This window comes from Uloborus diversus, chromosome 9 (assembly GCF_026930045.1).
Source record: "Uloborus diversus isolate 005 chromosome 9, Udiv.v.3.1, whole genome shotgun sequence".
Taxonomy (NCBI): Eukaryota; Metazoa; Arthropoda; class Arachnida; order Araneae; family Uloboridae; genus Uloborus; species Uloborus diversus.
The window spans coordinates 147,338,786-147,351,324 of record NC_072739.1 but is presented as its reverse complement, the minus strand read 5'-3'; the positions used below and the strand labels follow the sequence as shown (position 1 = coordinate 147,351,324).

Below are 12,539 nucleotides of genomic sequence, written 5' to 3'. Positions count from 1 at the left end.
ATAACACATTCACATGGTTTCGGTTTCGATATTGAATGCAAATCAAGCCACAGAAACATCGCATTATCTCATTCCTCAATTCACTAAAGGCACAGGGTTGCCATAAATTTAAGAGAGAAAACAGTTAAAAATGCCCCCAAAAGTAGCCAGAGAGAAAAAAAGTCCTTCATTTTTTTTTCTTTTAACTTTAACTGAAAGTTATTTTTGTTCAGAAAAAGAAAAAATGTGGAAAAATCGGCGATTTTTCGTACAGATTTTAGTTTAAGTTTGGCGCCCTTTCAGAAGTGAGCATACTGAAAAAGTAGCCAATCTGGCCGCGGCCCGAATACCCCCCCACCTGCTCCCACTCCTGCCTCACTCTCTGAAATCCGCGCAAAGGATTCTGGGGCCCCAAAAGCCTGATGCTAAAAATAGAATTTCCCCTTCCACTATCGGAGGGGAAGGGAATCAGCATGCTTGTGTTGCTGCACTTGCTAACTTCACGCTTTTCAATAAAATTTAAAAAATGAATAATGCATTTCATCTGGAACTTTTTCCATGAAATTTAAATTTTTCCATGACCAAAAATAATTTTCCATGACTCAAATAATTTTCCATGACTTTTCCAGGTCTGAAATTTGTTTATTTTTTTTCCATGACTTTCCAGGATTTCCATGACCCCTACGAACCCTGAAATTAGCTTCTGGCTGTTGACCAATCACATGTTGGCTACAGTTAAAATGCTGAAAAATTAATTTTATATTAGGAAATACTTAATCTAATTTTATGTTAATTTTAATAGATAATCACAAATTATATATTATTAATTAACATGAAAGAATACTCTACATAATCTACGTAAAAGAGCAAAAGGTGCATGGGTCAAAGTAAGTGTTTGAAGTTTTCAACTGGCTACAATGAACACCTCATAACTTTAACTCATGGAGCTTTGAACAGTCTGGAATACTCCTGGCGGATCTAAAATTTGTCGGTGGGGAAAGCATTTCCAACCCCACATTGTCATATGATTTCAAGTTGTCAGGATAATTTCCTATCCCTCTTAGGAGTTCTGAAACATTTAACTGAGACACCTAGTATATCCTCATATATATAATAGCCAATTCACTGATCAAGTAATGCTCTGACGTCACCAACAATGAAACTTGTTCCATAGCATGATAATTTAGTAATATTTTTGGTAATGTTTGGCATGCAGGGAAATGCTTTATTTTGACAACGCTGAACTGGATTAGGTAACTTAATTGTTTTACTGGTAAGACTCATTTTAAAAGAATGAAGAAACATAACAGTTAAAATTTCAGCTATCAAAATAGCATCTAACAGGCAATTGCTCTGTTCAAATGTAGAAGCAATTTTCACCCATCATACCTTGACGGGCAATTTTTTAGTTAATAATGTTGATGTATAGTTTTTTAGATACTTAACATTTGTTGAATTTAGTGGAAAGTTATTTCCGTCTGCCTTATCAAGGAGAGTTGAATGAATACTTTTGTGCTTGAAAAGTTAAATAAGAAATAATGACATTCAATTGCAAAAATTGTGGTCGTGTTTTGGAACTACAAGGAACGCCTTTTTCAATGCAATTGAGCTTATGGATGAAAAGACATCCAACTTACTTTGCCATACAAAAGTTGATTTTATTTAAAATGGGTAGCACCCAGAAATATTCATTTATAGAAATCGGTAACACCATTTCTATGATCAATAAATGCTCAATTATACTCACTTATGTGGAAAATTATAACTACATGCTAAGAGAGAACACAGAGACAGTTCAATTTCTTCAACTTTATTGTAACCATTCTGGAAAAAAAACAAGCCTTTATTAGAACTAATATTCTAAACGTTGAAAAGATTACTAAGACAAAACATTTTAGGATCTGAATAATATATTATACTATTTGTGTAAAATAAATGTAAAAAAAAAAAGAAAAAAAGAAAAAGTATTAGCTGCAAAAAAAAAAAAAAAAAAAAAAAAATTGTGCAGAATTGTTAAATTAAAATTGGATCAAGGATGTGTATCAATTCGTCAAAAGTTAGTTAAAATAGTTAGTAAAAATTTGTCACAAAGTTAGTATGTAGCATGGGGGTGTGCACCTCGAAGCGATTTTTTGAAAATTCAATGTGGTTCTTTTTCTATTCCAATTTTAAGAAAAAAAATATCATAAGATGGACGAGTAAATTACGAAATTATCATAATGTGGAACCGTAACATGGGCCGAAGCCAATTGGCGAGATACGAAATTATCATAACGTGGAACCATAAGATGGGTACAAGCCAACTGGCGAGAAAATTCACCATACATTATTTGTAAATGTACAGGCGAACCAAAAGACCTTTCGATTTTTCTATTACGGGCAAAGCCGTGCGGGTATTGTAAAATAAAACATCTGAGCTTAAGCACTTGAAAAACATGATTAAATGCATTTCTAAATTGCTTTATGGAATACATTTAATTATGAAGTTAAGTAATGCAACTCCATACTCTGTACACAACTCAACTTGTACTACAAGAAAGAGCTCATTGTAAAAATAAATATACTTATGATATAGAAAAAAAGTATTTTGCACAGATGATTCTTTGTTATTCTATCAAACCAAGCTATAGTTACAAAAAAAAGAAAAAAACACTTGTCTAATTTCAGGGGTGGATAAAGACAACTGTTTTTGGGGAGGGGGTCAGTGCTGTCCCTGCTACAAACAAATCTAGGGTTTTGGGGTTTGAAAAATTTCTGAAACTGCTTGGGTCTCGATTAAAAGTACCAATTCTACCCAGGTGTAATGCACCGGATAGGGCATACACATAATAAATTAATTTCATAAGCAATGAATTAAAGTAGCATTTCAAATATTTACTCCTAAAAATAATCAATGAATTGAAAGTACTACTGCAATCGATTTTCCTTTTATTCATAAAGTGTTTGAACACAATGTGAATGGATAATATTGTTGACGATTTGGGGAGGGGGGGTCATGATCCCCATGACCTTCCCCCCTTGTATGACATGACACCCCAAAGTCCCTTGGCTACATCCAATTTCTTCCCAAGTTCCTCTCCCTCGAGACGTCACCTGTCAGATTATCCATTGTAGACACTTCCTTTGTCAAAGAAAACAAACTTTGAAAGCAGGTACAATGTGTCCGCCATTTCTGGTCACGCAAAATTTGTAAATAGACGCTCGCCAAAAGAAGAAGGATAACAGGCCAAATTGTTGCAATCCTTCCAAAAGAGGGACCAGTGTTCTCTCTTTGCAGTTCTTCGAAAATTCTTGGAAACCGTGAAACTGCTCTTTGCAATGCAACGGGTGGTAGAAAAGAAATAAGATATGCGTCACAGCATTCTGTATATACTAGTGATGGGCATGATCGAGTTCTCATAATCGAATCACTCGATTATTCAAGATCATTCGAGAACTCGATTATCACTTCTCGAGTACTCGATTATCACTTTTCGAGTTCTCGAGCGATGAACTTCTCGAGTTCTCGATTATCACTTTTCGAGTTCTCGAGCGATGAACTTCTCGAGTTCTCGATTATCACTTTCCGAGAACTCGAGCGATCAACTGCTCGAGTTCTCGATTGTCACTTTCCGAGTGCTCGAGCGATCAACTGCTCGAGTTCTCACTTTGAACTTCTCGAGATGTTGAGTTCTCGAAATGTCAATCACTCGAGCAGTGTATTCTTCGATCGATTTGATAATCGAATGAACCTCTCAATGTAGTTGACTTCTGACTAGGGTGCCCACCTATGGAGGGGGGGGGGGTCATGGCGCAGACTGTGCTATTGACATTTTTAGGGGGGTGTTTTAAGGGGTATTTTCTCATTTTTTGGGGGGAGGTCTCTGCGATATTGAGGGTGGGGGAGGGGGACTTAACCTCAGGGCGGGTGGGCACCCCTGCTTCTGAAGTGTTTTAGTTGCAGGGTCGGATCCGTCATTTAGGGGGTCAAAGGGCTGGCTTTGAAAAGTTAATGATTTTACTTATGAAGAATGAGCATGGTTTTTTTCTGTCTTCCGAAAAAAATTGCATTGAAACCTTTAAACCCTTCTTCCAGAAAGACGGGCTGCGCTGAGGAGCCCACAGGGGAGGTGGGTCATTGCGCAAACTGCGCCATTGAAATTCCTAATGGACGTTAGTCTTTTTTATTGAGTGTCCTTCTTGAGGGGGAGAGAGGATCCCTAATTTTAAAAAGTGTGCCAGCACACTTGAGGAATAGATACCCTTGCGATCTAAATGGTATTACAATCAAATAATTGCCTTTCGAATGTTTCATTCGAATAGTGTTATAATTGAATGTATACTGTTGAATGCTTGATTATCAAATGATTCTTTGGGATGCCTTGGTAGTCTAATGATATGTTTTGAGCGAAAGGTGTCTATGAATGAACACATGGACGGGTCTGTGGGAGACAGGTGTTGTGTGTCCCGGTGGTGGAAATAAAGGTTGGAGGCGCTTATAAGGTTCTAACTTGAGAGGCATTAAAATTATAGTTCAGGTTAAAAGGGGGAATACTTAAGTTGAAAACCTGAGGGGACGTCTTCCCCCTTACGTTCACCTTCGCCTATACTATTGGGTAATGATACAAGTGTAATAGGCAATAACAAATGTTTTAGAGCCCAAATATACAGATCACTGCAGACACGTGTTTCGGGGTTTCAAGGAACCCTTTTTTCAACGCAAAATAGTGAGATTGTGGATGTAAGGACATTACTGGATGTCTTTACGGACCATTCATCAATTACGTAAGGGTCCCGAGGGGGTGGGGTTGGAAAAATGTCTACATACTTTGGAGTGGGGGAGGGGTTCAAATGCATTCTTACGCAGTATTTTCCAAGCCGATGTTTCATTTGCGTCTGGAAAATACAAACGTATTAGGATGACTGTTTTTTATTTGTTTTAAGAAGAATTAATAATGTAAAAAACATAATAAAAGAATTGCACTATGTATAGCATGTTTTATTTTTAACTACTATCGCATCATATTCACCAAATATCCTAAATAAACAAACAAACCACTGATGTAGACCGGAAGTAGCGAGTCTTATTTCCGGTTAAGCGCCAATCTCCATTGCTAGAGATAGGTGTTCATAGCGAAAGCGATTTTGTTGTGCTTCTTTAAAAAGCAGAATAATGTCTTCTGCGTATTTCAATGCATTAAATAAGAAAGACAAACTTAGTTATTGTTGAAAATTACCTTTCAATGGCTGTGACCTTACCGATCCTTTAGTAGATAGATGGCGAATCTATTGCAAATGATTGATGTTTACAGTGTTCAGGCAATTTTGTTTTCTTTCAGTTCTAGGTAGAATCATGTCTTTTGCGTATTTTAATGCATGAAATGAGTATAATAGGCTTTGCTATTCTCAAAAATTGTCGATCAACGGATCTGATTTTCCTGATCCTTTAAATACAGAAATAAGAAAAAAAAACGAGTTTTCGTTTGTCGATCATTACCGCGATTTCAATGATAAGCATTTATGAATACCTCCTAAACAGAAATAAAGTTGATACAAAGTCTGCTTTCAAGAATCACAAATCTACTGGATTGCAAGTACGTTGTGAATTGTAATTCCTATTCTTAAGTTGAAGCTATTTTTTCAAAGATGGAAGCTTTTCTGCACTGTGTTCACACAGAATGGCTATGACAGGGAGTTTTGGTGTCATATTCAATCAATTCTCCTGTTGTAGCTTTTCAGTTCACACACACTTATTACAGTTGCTACCTAATTTTCAGGTTTGATATTTAATATATTTTATTACATATTTGTTCATCACTTTTTTTTTTTTGTTTAATCAACTTGCTTCTGTAGCAAGATTGATAGGCATAAAAAAAATTGAAAGATAACAAAATTTAAATTTAATCTTAGAGTGCTTTCTCCTGCGTTAAAATTGCTTTGAATGTAATACCAATAGCTGTACTATGATACTACACTATAACTTTAATTAATGTGTTTGTTTACCGATTGTCGAATATCTAAATTTGTTTACAATTAGAGCGCCTAATATTAAAGTACCGTTAATAACTCGAAGTCCCAAGAGACGGGCTAAATGGTTCAAGCTATGGGAAGTTTTTTTCTCATGAGGTAATGAATAGTGGTTCTTTATTTTAATCACAAAAATCAAACTGTTTGAAACCCGTCAAAACACTGGAAACTTTCAGCTTTGCAGGAAGCAAATAAAAAATTGTTCAGGTTTAGTTTTTCTAATAATCAATTTAATATAGATCTTCACACATTGCAGTAAAAATACAAAGCTGATGAAATTAAGGTGAATGTTTCCAGCTCGTAAATACCTCGCACAAAGTGTGTTTACTACATAATATTCATTAAGATTCAATCCTTTCGCTTTAAAGCACTGGCTTTGATTCGACGATCAGGACCTTTAGAAATTTGAACATCTTTATTTCTGACATCTTATTTGCTCCTGTCCTCATGCTGTACCCGAAAGCAGAACAACATCCCCTCTTTTTACGAAAATTTTGCGCCTTTGAAATTCATGATTAATTAAAAAAATTCAATCAAATTACAGATACGTAAACAGAGCAATTCGTCGTAAGAAGCAATACAAATAAGACTTCCGCCGGAAGTTTTGAGTGACCCCGTGCAGCCCTGCCATCTAGTGTTCAAAAGAGTAAGCGTGGCTTGGAATTTGGTGAATACAAAAAAATGTCGAAAATACATTCAGTCTAGATTCCACCCTATTAGTAAATATTTCATCACACAAAAAGGTTTAATTTAATAATAGTGAATTAAATTTCGATTCCAGTGATATTAGATTAGTTATATGATTAGTAGATATGATTAGTTTATTAGATTAGTTATGGATGAGTTAAGCCATTTTTGACCCCCTCCCCCCATGTAAGGGTACGTAAGGTTTTTCAAACCCCTCCCTCTATTCTTACGTAAGATTCCATTTCGTTTTTCGAAATAATGAAATAGATTAGTTATTTCATTATTTGAGTGATTTTCTTAAAACCTACTTGTCCTGTTTCTATTCATACATTAGGTAAAATCTTTAAACAAAATATGCGTTGAACTTTTGATTTTTAAAGTTGTATAATGTACATCAAACTTATGATTCATTTGTAGATACTACAAAATACTTTCCATGTTTTAAAATGCGTGATTTTAATTTTACTTTTATTTTTTTATTTATAGTAGATAGCTATGATTATGAGGAAATTCATTTGCAAGAATTTATTCTTTGTTATTTGCACTTAATAATGTATGAACTATTACAGTAAATTATTTATTTGATTATTTATACCAAGACCCATTTACGTATTGTATTTTTTATAACAGTTAAAGATTTTCAAACAATATTCTCCTATAGAAATCTCCAAGTATGAGAAAATGATATTACAAGGTTTTACTCTTAACTATTTAATTAATTACGAAGAAATTAGGTACAAATATGAATGTAAAACATTCCTTAACAATTAATAATAAAACCTTCATGATTTTCCTAAAATAAAATTGTTTTTCTTACAAATAGTAATAAAAACCAAATAAACCTGGTTTAAACCCCAAGTTTCCAAAACTCTGATTATAAATTAGTTTCAACAAGTAACACTTAAAAAAGTAAGACTAATTTACTAGAAGGTAGAAATTTTGCTAAATATTTTACACCCTTCTAATATTTGAAAATGGCTTATTACTGTTAAGTATGGGGTTGCATGGTTAGAAGATACCTTCAGAATCAATAAATAAATGAATGTTTTTGTGTAATAGTGCTTTATAAAAGAGTTTTCCCTATATTACTGAAAAAAAAAATAGACTATTTTTTTAAATCTCAAAGAAAAGCTGAAATCCTCAATTTTTTCGATATTTTAGGCCTGTTCCTAAATTAGAAGGTATCATTGTATTTCAACATTTCTTTTTACTTTCTAAAGGCTCCATCATTTGCAACTATTCCGTCTTAGAGCATTAAAAACATCATAGACTCAAAAATTTTAGAAAATTCGTTTCGTGAAAAAACATAAAATTTTCCATTTTTTGGAATTTTCAGGCTCGTTGCACAATTGGAAGACATTATCCAATCTCATTTTTTTATTTATTTATTTTTATTTATTTATTTTTTTTAAGTCTTCACCAATCGCAACTTTTCCGTGCTATTGCAACTCGCAAAATAAATAAATAAATAAATAAATAAATAATAAAAAATAATTTGAATTTTGACATCTGGAATTCAAATTATGATTTTCGCAATCACGAGTGTGTGTGTGTGTGTGTATATATGCTTGTGTGTTTGTGTCTGTGTGCAGGTATGAGTGTGTGGGTAGTTGTGTGTATGAGTGTATGTATGCGTGTGTGTGTATGTGTGTATGTGGTTGTTATGTTTGTACGTGCGTGTATGTGTAGGATATTGACGCAACCTGAAGACCGTTTTCGCTATAGGAGCAGCATCGCGAGGAGCCGGTCGACGGTTTTGCTGCAGAGGGTGCTGGCGAGAAAATAAAATGATAGCTCATCAAAACAGTCAAATGAAAGCAATATTAATCGTGTTTGCTCAAAAAAACAAAAATCCCTTTTTTTGCTCCACCCTATTGAACATTGATAGATTGTGATATTCTAATTGAACTAGCTCTGAAACTGTCAAGTGCGTCATTTTCCACGCAAAAGAAAAAGCTGCAAAAGATTTTATTCTCGATGCAAATGAATATAAAGTTATCAATCATTTATTAAGTTCAGAAATTTTTTGGTTAATATGTTCTTGATTTGTTTAATAATGATTGAGAATTAAAACATTTTGTTACTCGAGAGTTGAACTTTTTTATTTTTTTCAATTAATAGTTATTTTATAAAATTACGTTTCTTACAATGTATAATTTTGCATTTCATAATTTCAAGATACATATTTCAATGAAATTTTGTAACCTAGATTTGCACTTTTTTTTTCTTTTTGCTTGTGTTTGTATACTAACATACTGAAAATATTTGACTGACCGAAAATGTTTAAGAATTTAAACACAGTTTTTGAAATTATGAAACTGCACAGCTAAAATATTTTCAGAGAATCTTCTCGACTTCATGTTTATAGCAGTTAATGTTTAATTTTCATCTAAAATGATTACTTGAATTTCAGAGAATTATTTTTATCGTGAAAAACTTTGACTTAAGCTGGAACCTGAGTCAAACGAGAGAGAGAGAAAGAGCTAATATTATTATAAACGTTAGTACACAAGAGAGTAGCCTTATGTACTTCAAGAATAATTTCTGATTTATTAAATACAATTCTTAAAAATAATGTAAAATTTTTTTAAGCCCGTTACTGAATGCTTTTCAAACTGCATATACAGTGGCTCCTAAAAGTGTTCGTACACTTACGATTTTTAATGAAATACGCCATTATCCATTCGTTAAAATTAATATTTTGGATGAATATTTAATTGTAAGATCTATGATTTATTTTCAACAAAACTACGTGAAATTTTTTAATAACATAATAAAACTTGATTTTTAAGAGATCAATAATCAAAAAGTGTCAGAAACTTAATCTCACAAAAGTCTTCGTACACTTTGAAAAAATGTCAAAAAACTAGTCAATAATCTAACTTTTTACTAATTTATTAATTAGTAGAATATCATGCAGTACCAAGAACAGCTTTTTAACGTCTGGGAATAGATTTCATTGTTTTTTCTTTCTTTTTTTGTTCAATTTCTGAGTAAGTTTTCAGCCGCATTTCGAGTCTTACAGTTTGTTTCTAGCTCGCTTTTCGTTTCAATGGTGTATTTTCGTAATCTAGCCACCAGATATCTCCAAATATGTTCCATTAAGTTTAAATCTAGCGATTTACGAGATATTTCTAAGCTTAAGGTCAATTTTTGAGGCACCAAACGCAAACTTGTGCTGCTTATCGTTATCTTGATTAAAAAAAAAAAAAAAAAACAAAGTTGTTTCCGATTACCAAATTTTGAGCTAATAGTTTAAAAATGTTTTTTAAAATATTTAAATTAATAGCATGATTCATTATTTCATCAAAAAATGAAAAAGTTCCAAGTCTTGATGCTGATATACACCCTCACACAAGAATACCTTTACCGTACTGATTAACTGGTCTAACTAAGTTCTTAAGATTATAAGTTAATAAATTCATCCTTCTTCTGTTTTTTTTTTTTAAATTAGAACTTAATACAGGAATTTGAAGTTAGATTTATATGGGAGTTAAGTATTAGTCGAAACATGAAGAAGCGGCACATAAGGTCTTTGCACACGGGCGGCCGACACCCTAGAATCGGCCCTGATGACAAAATGAGCTTACTAAATTATGTAACTATTCAAAAACAACAAACATCTACAATCTTTACCCAGTAATCTTGCAATCTATAAACCTGTCTCAGATTTAAACATTTAGAAATGTCATCCCTTAATATTGAACAAACATGTAATTGTAGAGTACCAGTGCAACTGGAAAGTCAGTGAAAATCATCATGGATTTCAGTAATTATAAAAAATGAACATGGAAACTGACAATTTGGATTTGTGGATTTTATGTTCTAGAACAAATATATGTACCGAATTTCACAGATTGTGTCCAAGCTGAATGACTAACCAAGTTTAATTTACAGTTTGATTTACACATCGTTTTATTTTGAGTTAGTCCTACCAACACACGAAATCAAAATAAAACAATGTGCTCATCAAACAGTACAGCAAGCAGTTATGGTAAAAAAAAAGTGTCATGTTGAAGCCTTACATTCGGAAAAAAATACGATGAAATGGTCCCTTTATTAATTTGTAAAAAAATATATTTATTAAAAAAATATTAGAAGTTGAAAAAATAAAATCAGCTTAACTATTCGCTATTCACCAGTACTTTTACTTCATTATTACTAAAAGTTTTGAGGATTCTTTTATTTTGGAAAACCATTTTAAAATTAGAAGACAGAAAATTTTCACGACAATTTCATGTCAATTTTCTAATGCGAGACCAGTACGTCTTGTTTCCTCTTTTGGAATGAAAATATGCAGTACAAATAATCGTTATATGTCGCGGAGATTTTCTTTTTCTAGTAGATTGAATAAATGTTACGTCCGCCATTTTGAAATCGTGGACACACGTGCTACCTATTCTTAATTTTCACTCACCTGTTTATGGGTGGGCAACCCCTTGAGACGCCAAGTAATCGCCAACTTCATTTTCAGAGGAAAAACAGTTTTGTATTCTCAAACACCTTTCTCTGCGGGAGGTATGGTTGGAGAGCATCGGCTAACAATAAGCGCAGTGTTAGCTCCCCCTATTCCCCCGGGTCTGAGGAAGAAATTGGAGTCCACCAAGTCCCTTGCACCTACCATTTATATGGTTCATCTGCTTTAGATGTTGGAGCTCCACTGACAAATGGGACTTCAGGGACAGTTAAGCACCAACCCTAAGCATTTAGTTAGACATCTTTGCCAGTCCACCATAACTGCCACACTCAAAATGAGAAATCTCACCCATTTATTGAATTTAGAAACAATACATATACAATCTTTGATAAGCACTTTTTTTTTTGCATCACGCCCCTCCCCAAGTATCTGCTTCCGCCTATTTTACTAAATATCAACAAAAAGGTCTTCAAAAAACGTTCAAAATGATGCATTAAAAATGATATTTAAAAAAATGTCAATTCTATCTGCAAGAGGTTTTTCAAAGGCATCATAACTACTAAAATTAATAAATATATAAATAAAACAAAATCCACAATTTAAAACCAAAACTACCGAAAATAATTTAATAACTAAAAATCATGCAACTATTTGAATCTATGATTTTAGAAAAAGGGCATAAGTCTCATTAAAATCAGTAGTACTTATGCCCTTTTTGAAATCTTTTTTTTTTTTTTTGAGTTTTGCAGTATATGAATAACAACATTCAGCTTTAGGTAATTCAAGAGACAAAATATATATAAAAGTTACTGATAATGTACCTTACAATCAACTCACAGGATATGTTTCTGCTGTCGCAAGCTGCACTAAAGGTTTTAACAGCAGTGCCAAACCGTTAGACATTTCTGTTCTTTGCTCTGCTGAGGAGACAAGTGGATGAGTAGCTGCATTTTCATTCGATCCATCTGTTGTATCTGCCTAAAAAAATAAACTGCTGAATATTCATCAATTAAGCAAACAGTAAAAACATCTTACAAGAAATTAAAAAAGCTGCCAAACTAGTTTTCATCAGGACATTGGTTATTATGTCAATTTATGACTGGCCCTCATTACATAGTGGCAAATTTTCATTAAAATGTTAAACCTGCTTCAATGAAACAATTATAATTTATACTTTTCTGTTTTAATGTTTCATTACTTTTAATAAAATAATTTATTTTAATCTTATTGCTCATATGGTTCAAAATTTTCCCAAGTGGTAGGAGATAATTCAAAACCAGGTAAATCAATGATTTAAAATTATTTTTTAATTTTGGATAGCTTTGCAATGTTTCTGAAATTTTCCTTCAGATATAGGCAAATCAATGCTGCTCAACGATGCAACTATTAAAATATAACTGGAGCTGTTAAAAACAGAAACCAGTGTGGATCAAAACTTTCTTGAATGAAT

At 33.0% G+C, this 12,539-nt stretch overlaps 1 protein-coding gene across 2 annotated transcripts in view; it reads right to left on the bottom strand.

Annotated features, from left to right (window-relative positions):
• Positions 1–12,539, bottom strand: part of LOC129229552 (uncharacterized) — a 52,304-nt gene that overhangs the window by 16,738 nt on the left and 23,027 nt on the right. For both annotated transcript variants that reach the window (XM_054863875.1, XM_054863876.1), the window contains exons 7-8: positions 11,927–12,067; positions 1,727–1,803 (exon numbers count right to left, since the gene is read on the bottom strand). In XM_054863875.1, the coding sequence (XP_054719850.1) occupies positions 1,727–1,803; positions 11,927–12,067 (218 nt within the window). The remainder of the gene's footprint in view (positions 1–1,726; positions 1,804–11,926; positions 12,068–12,539) is intronic.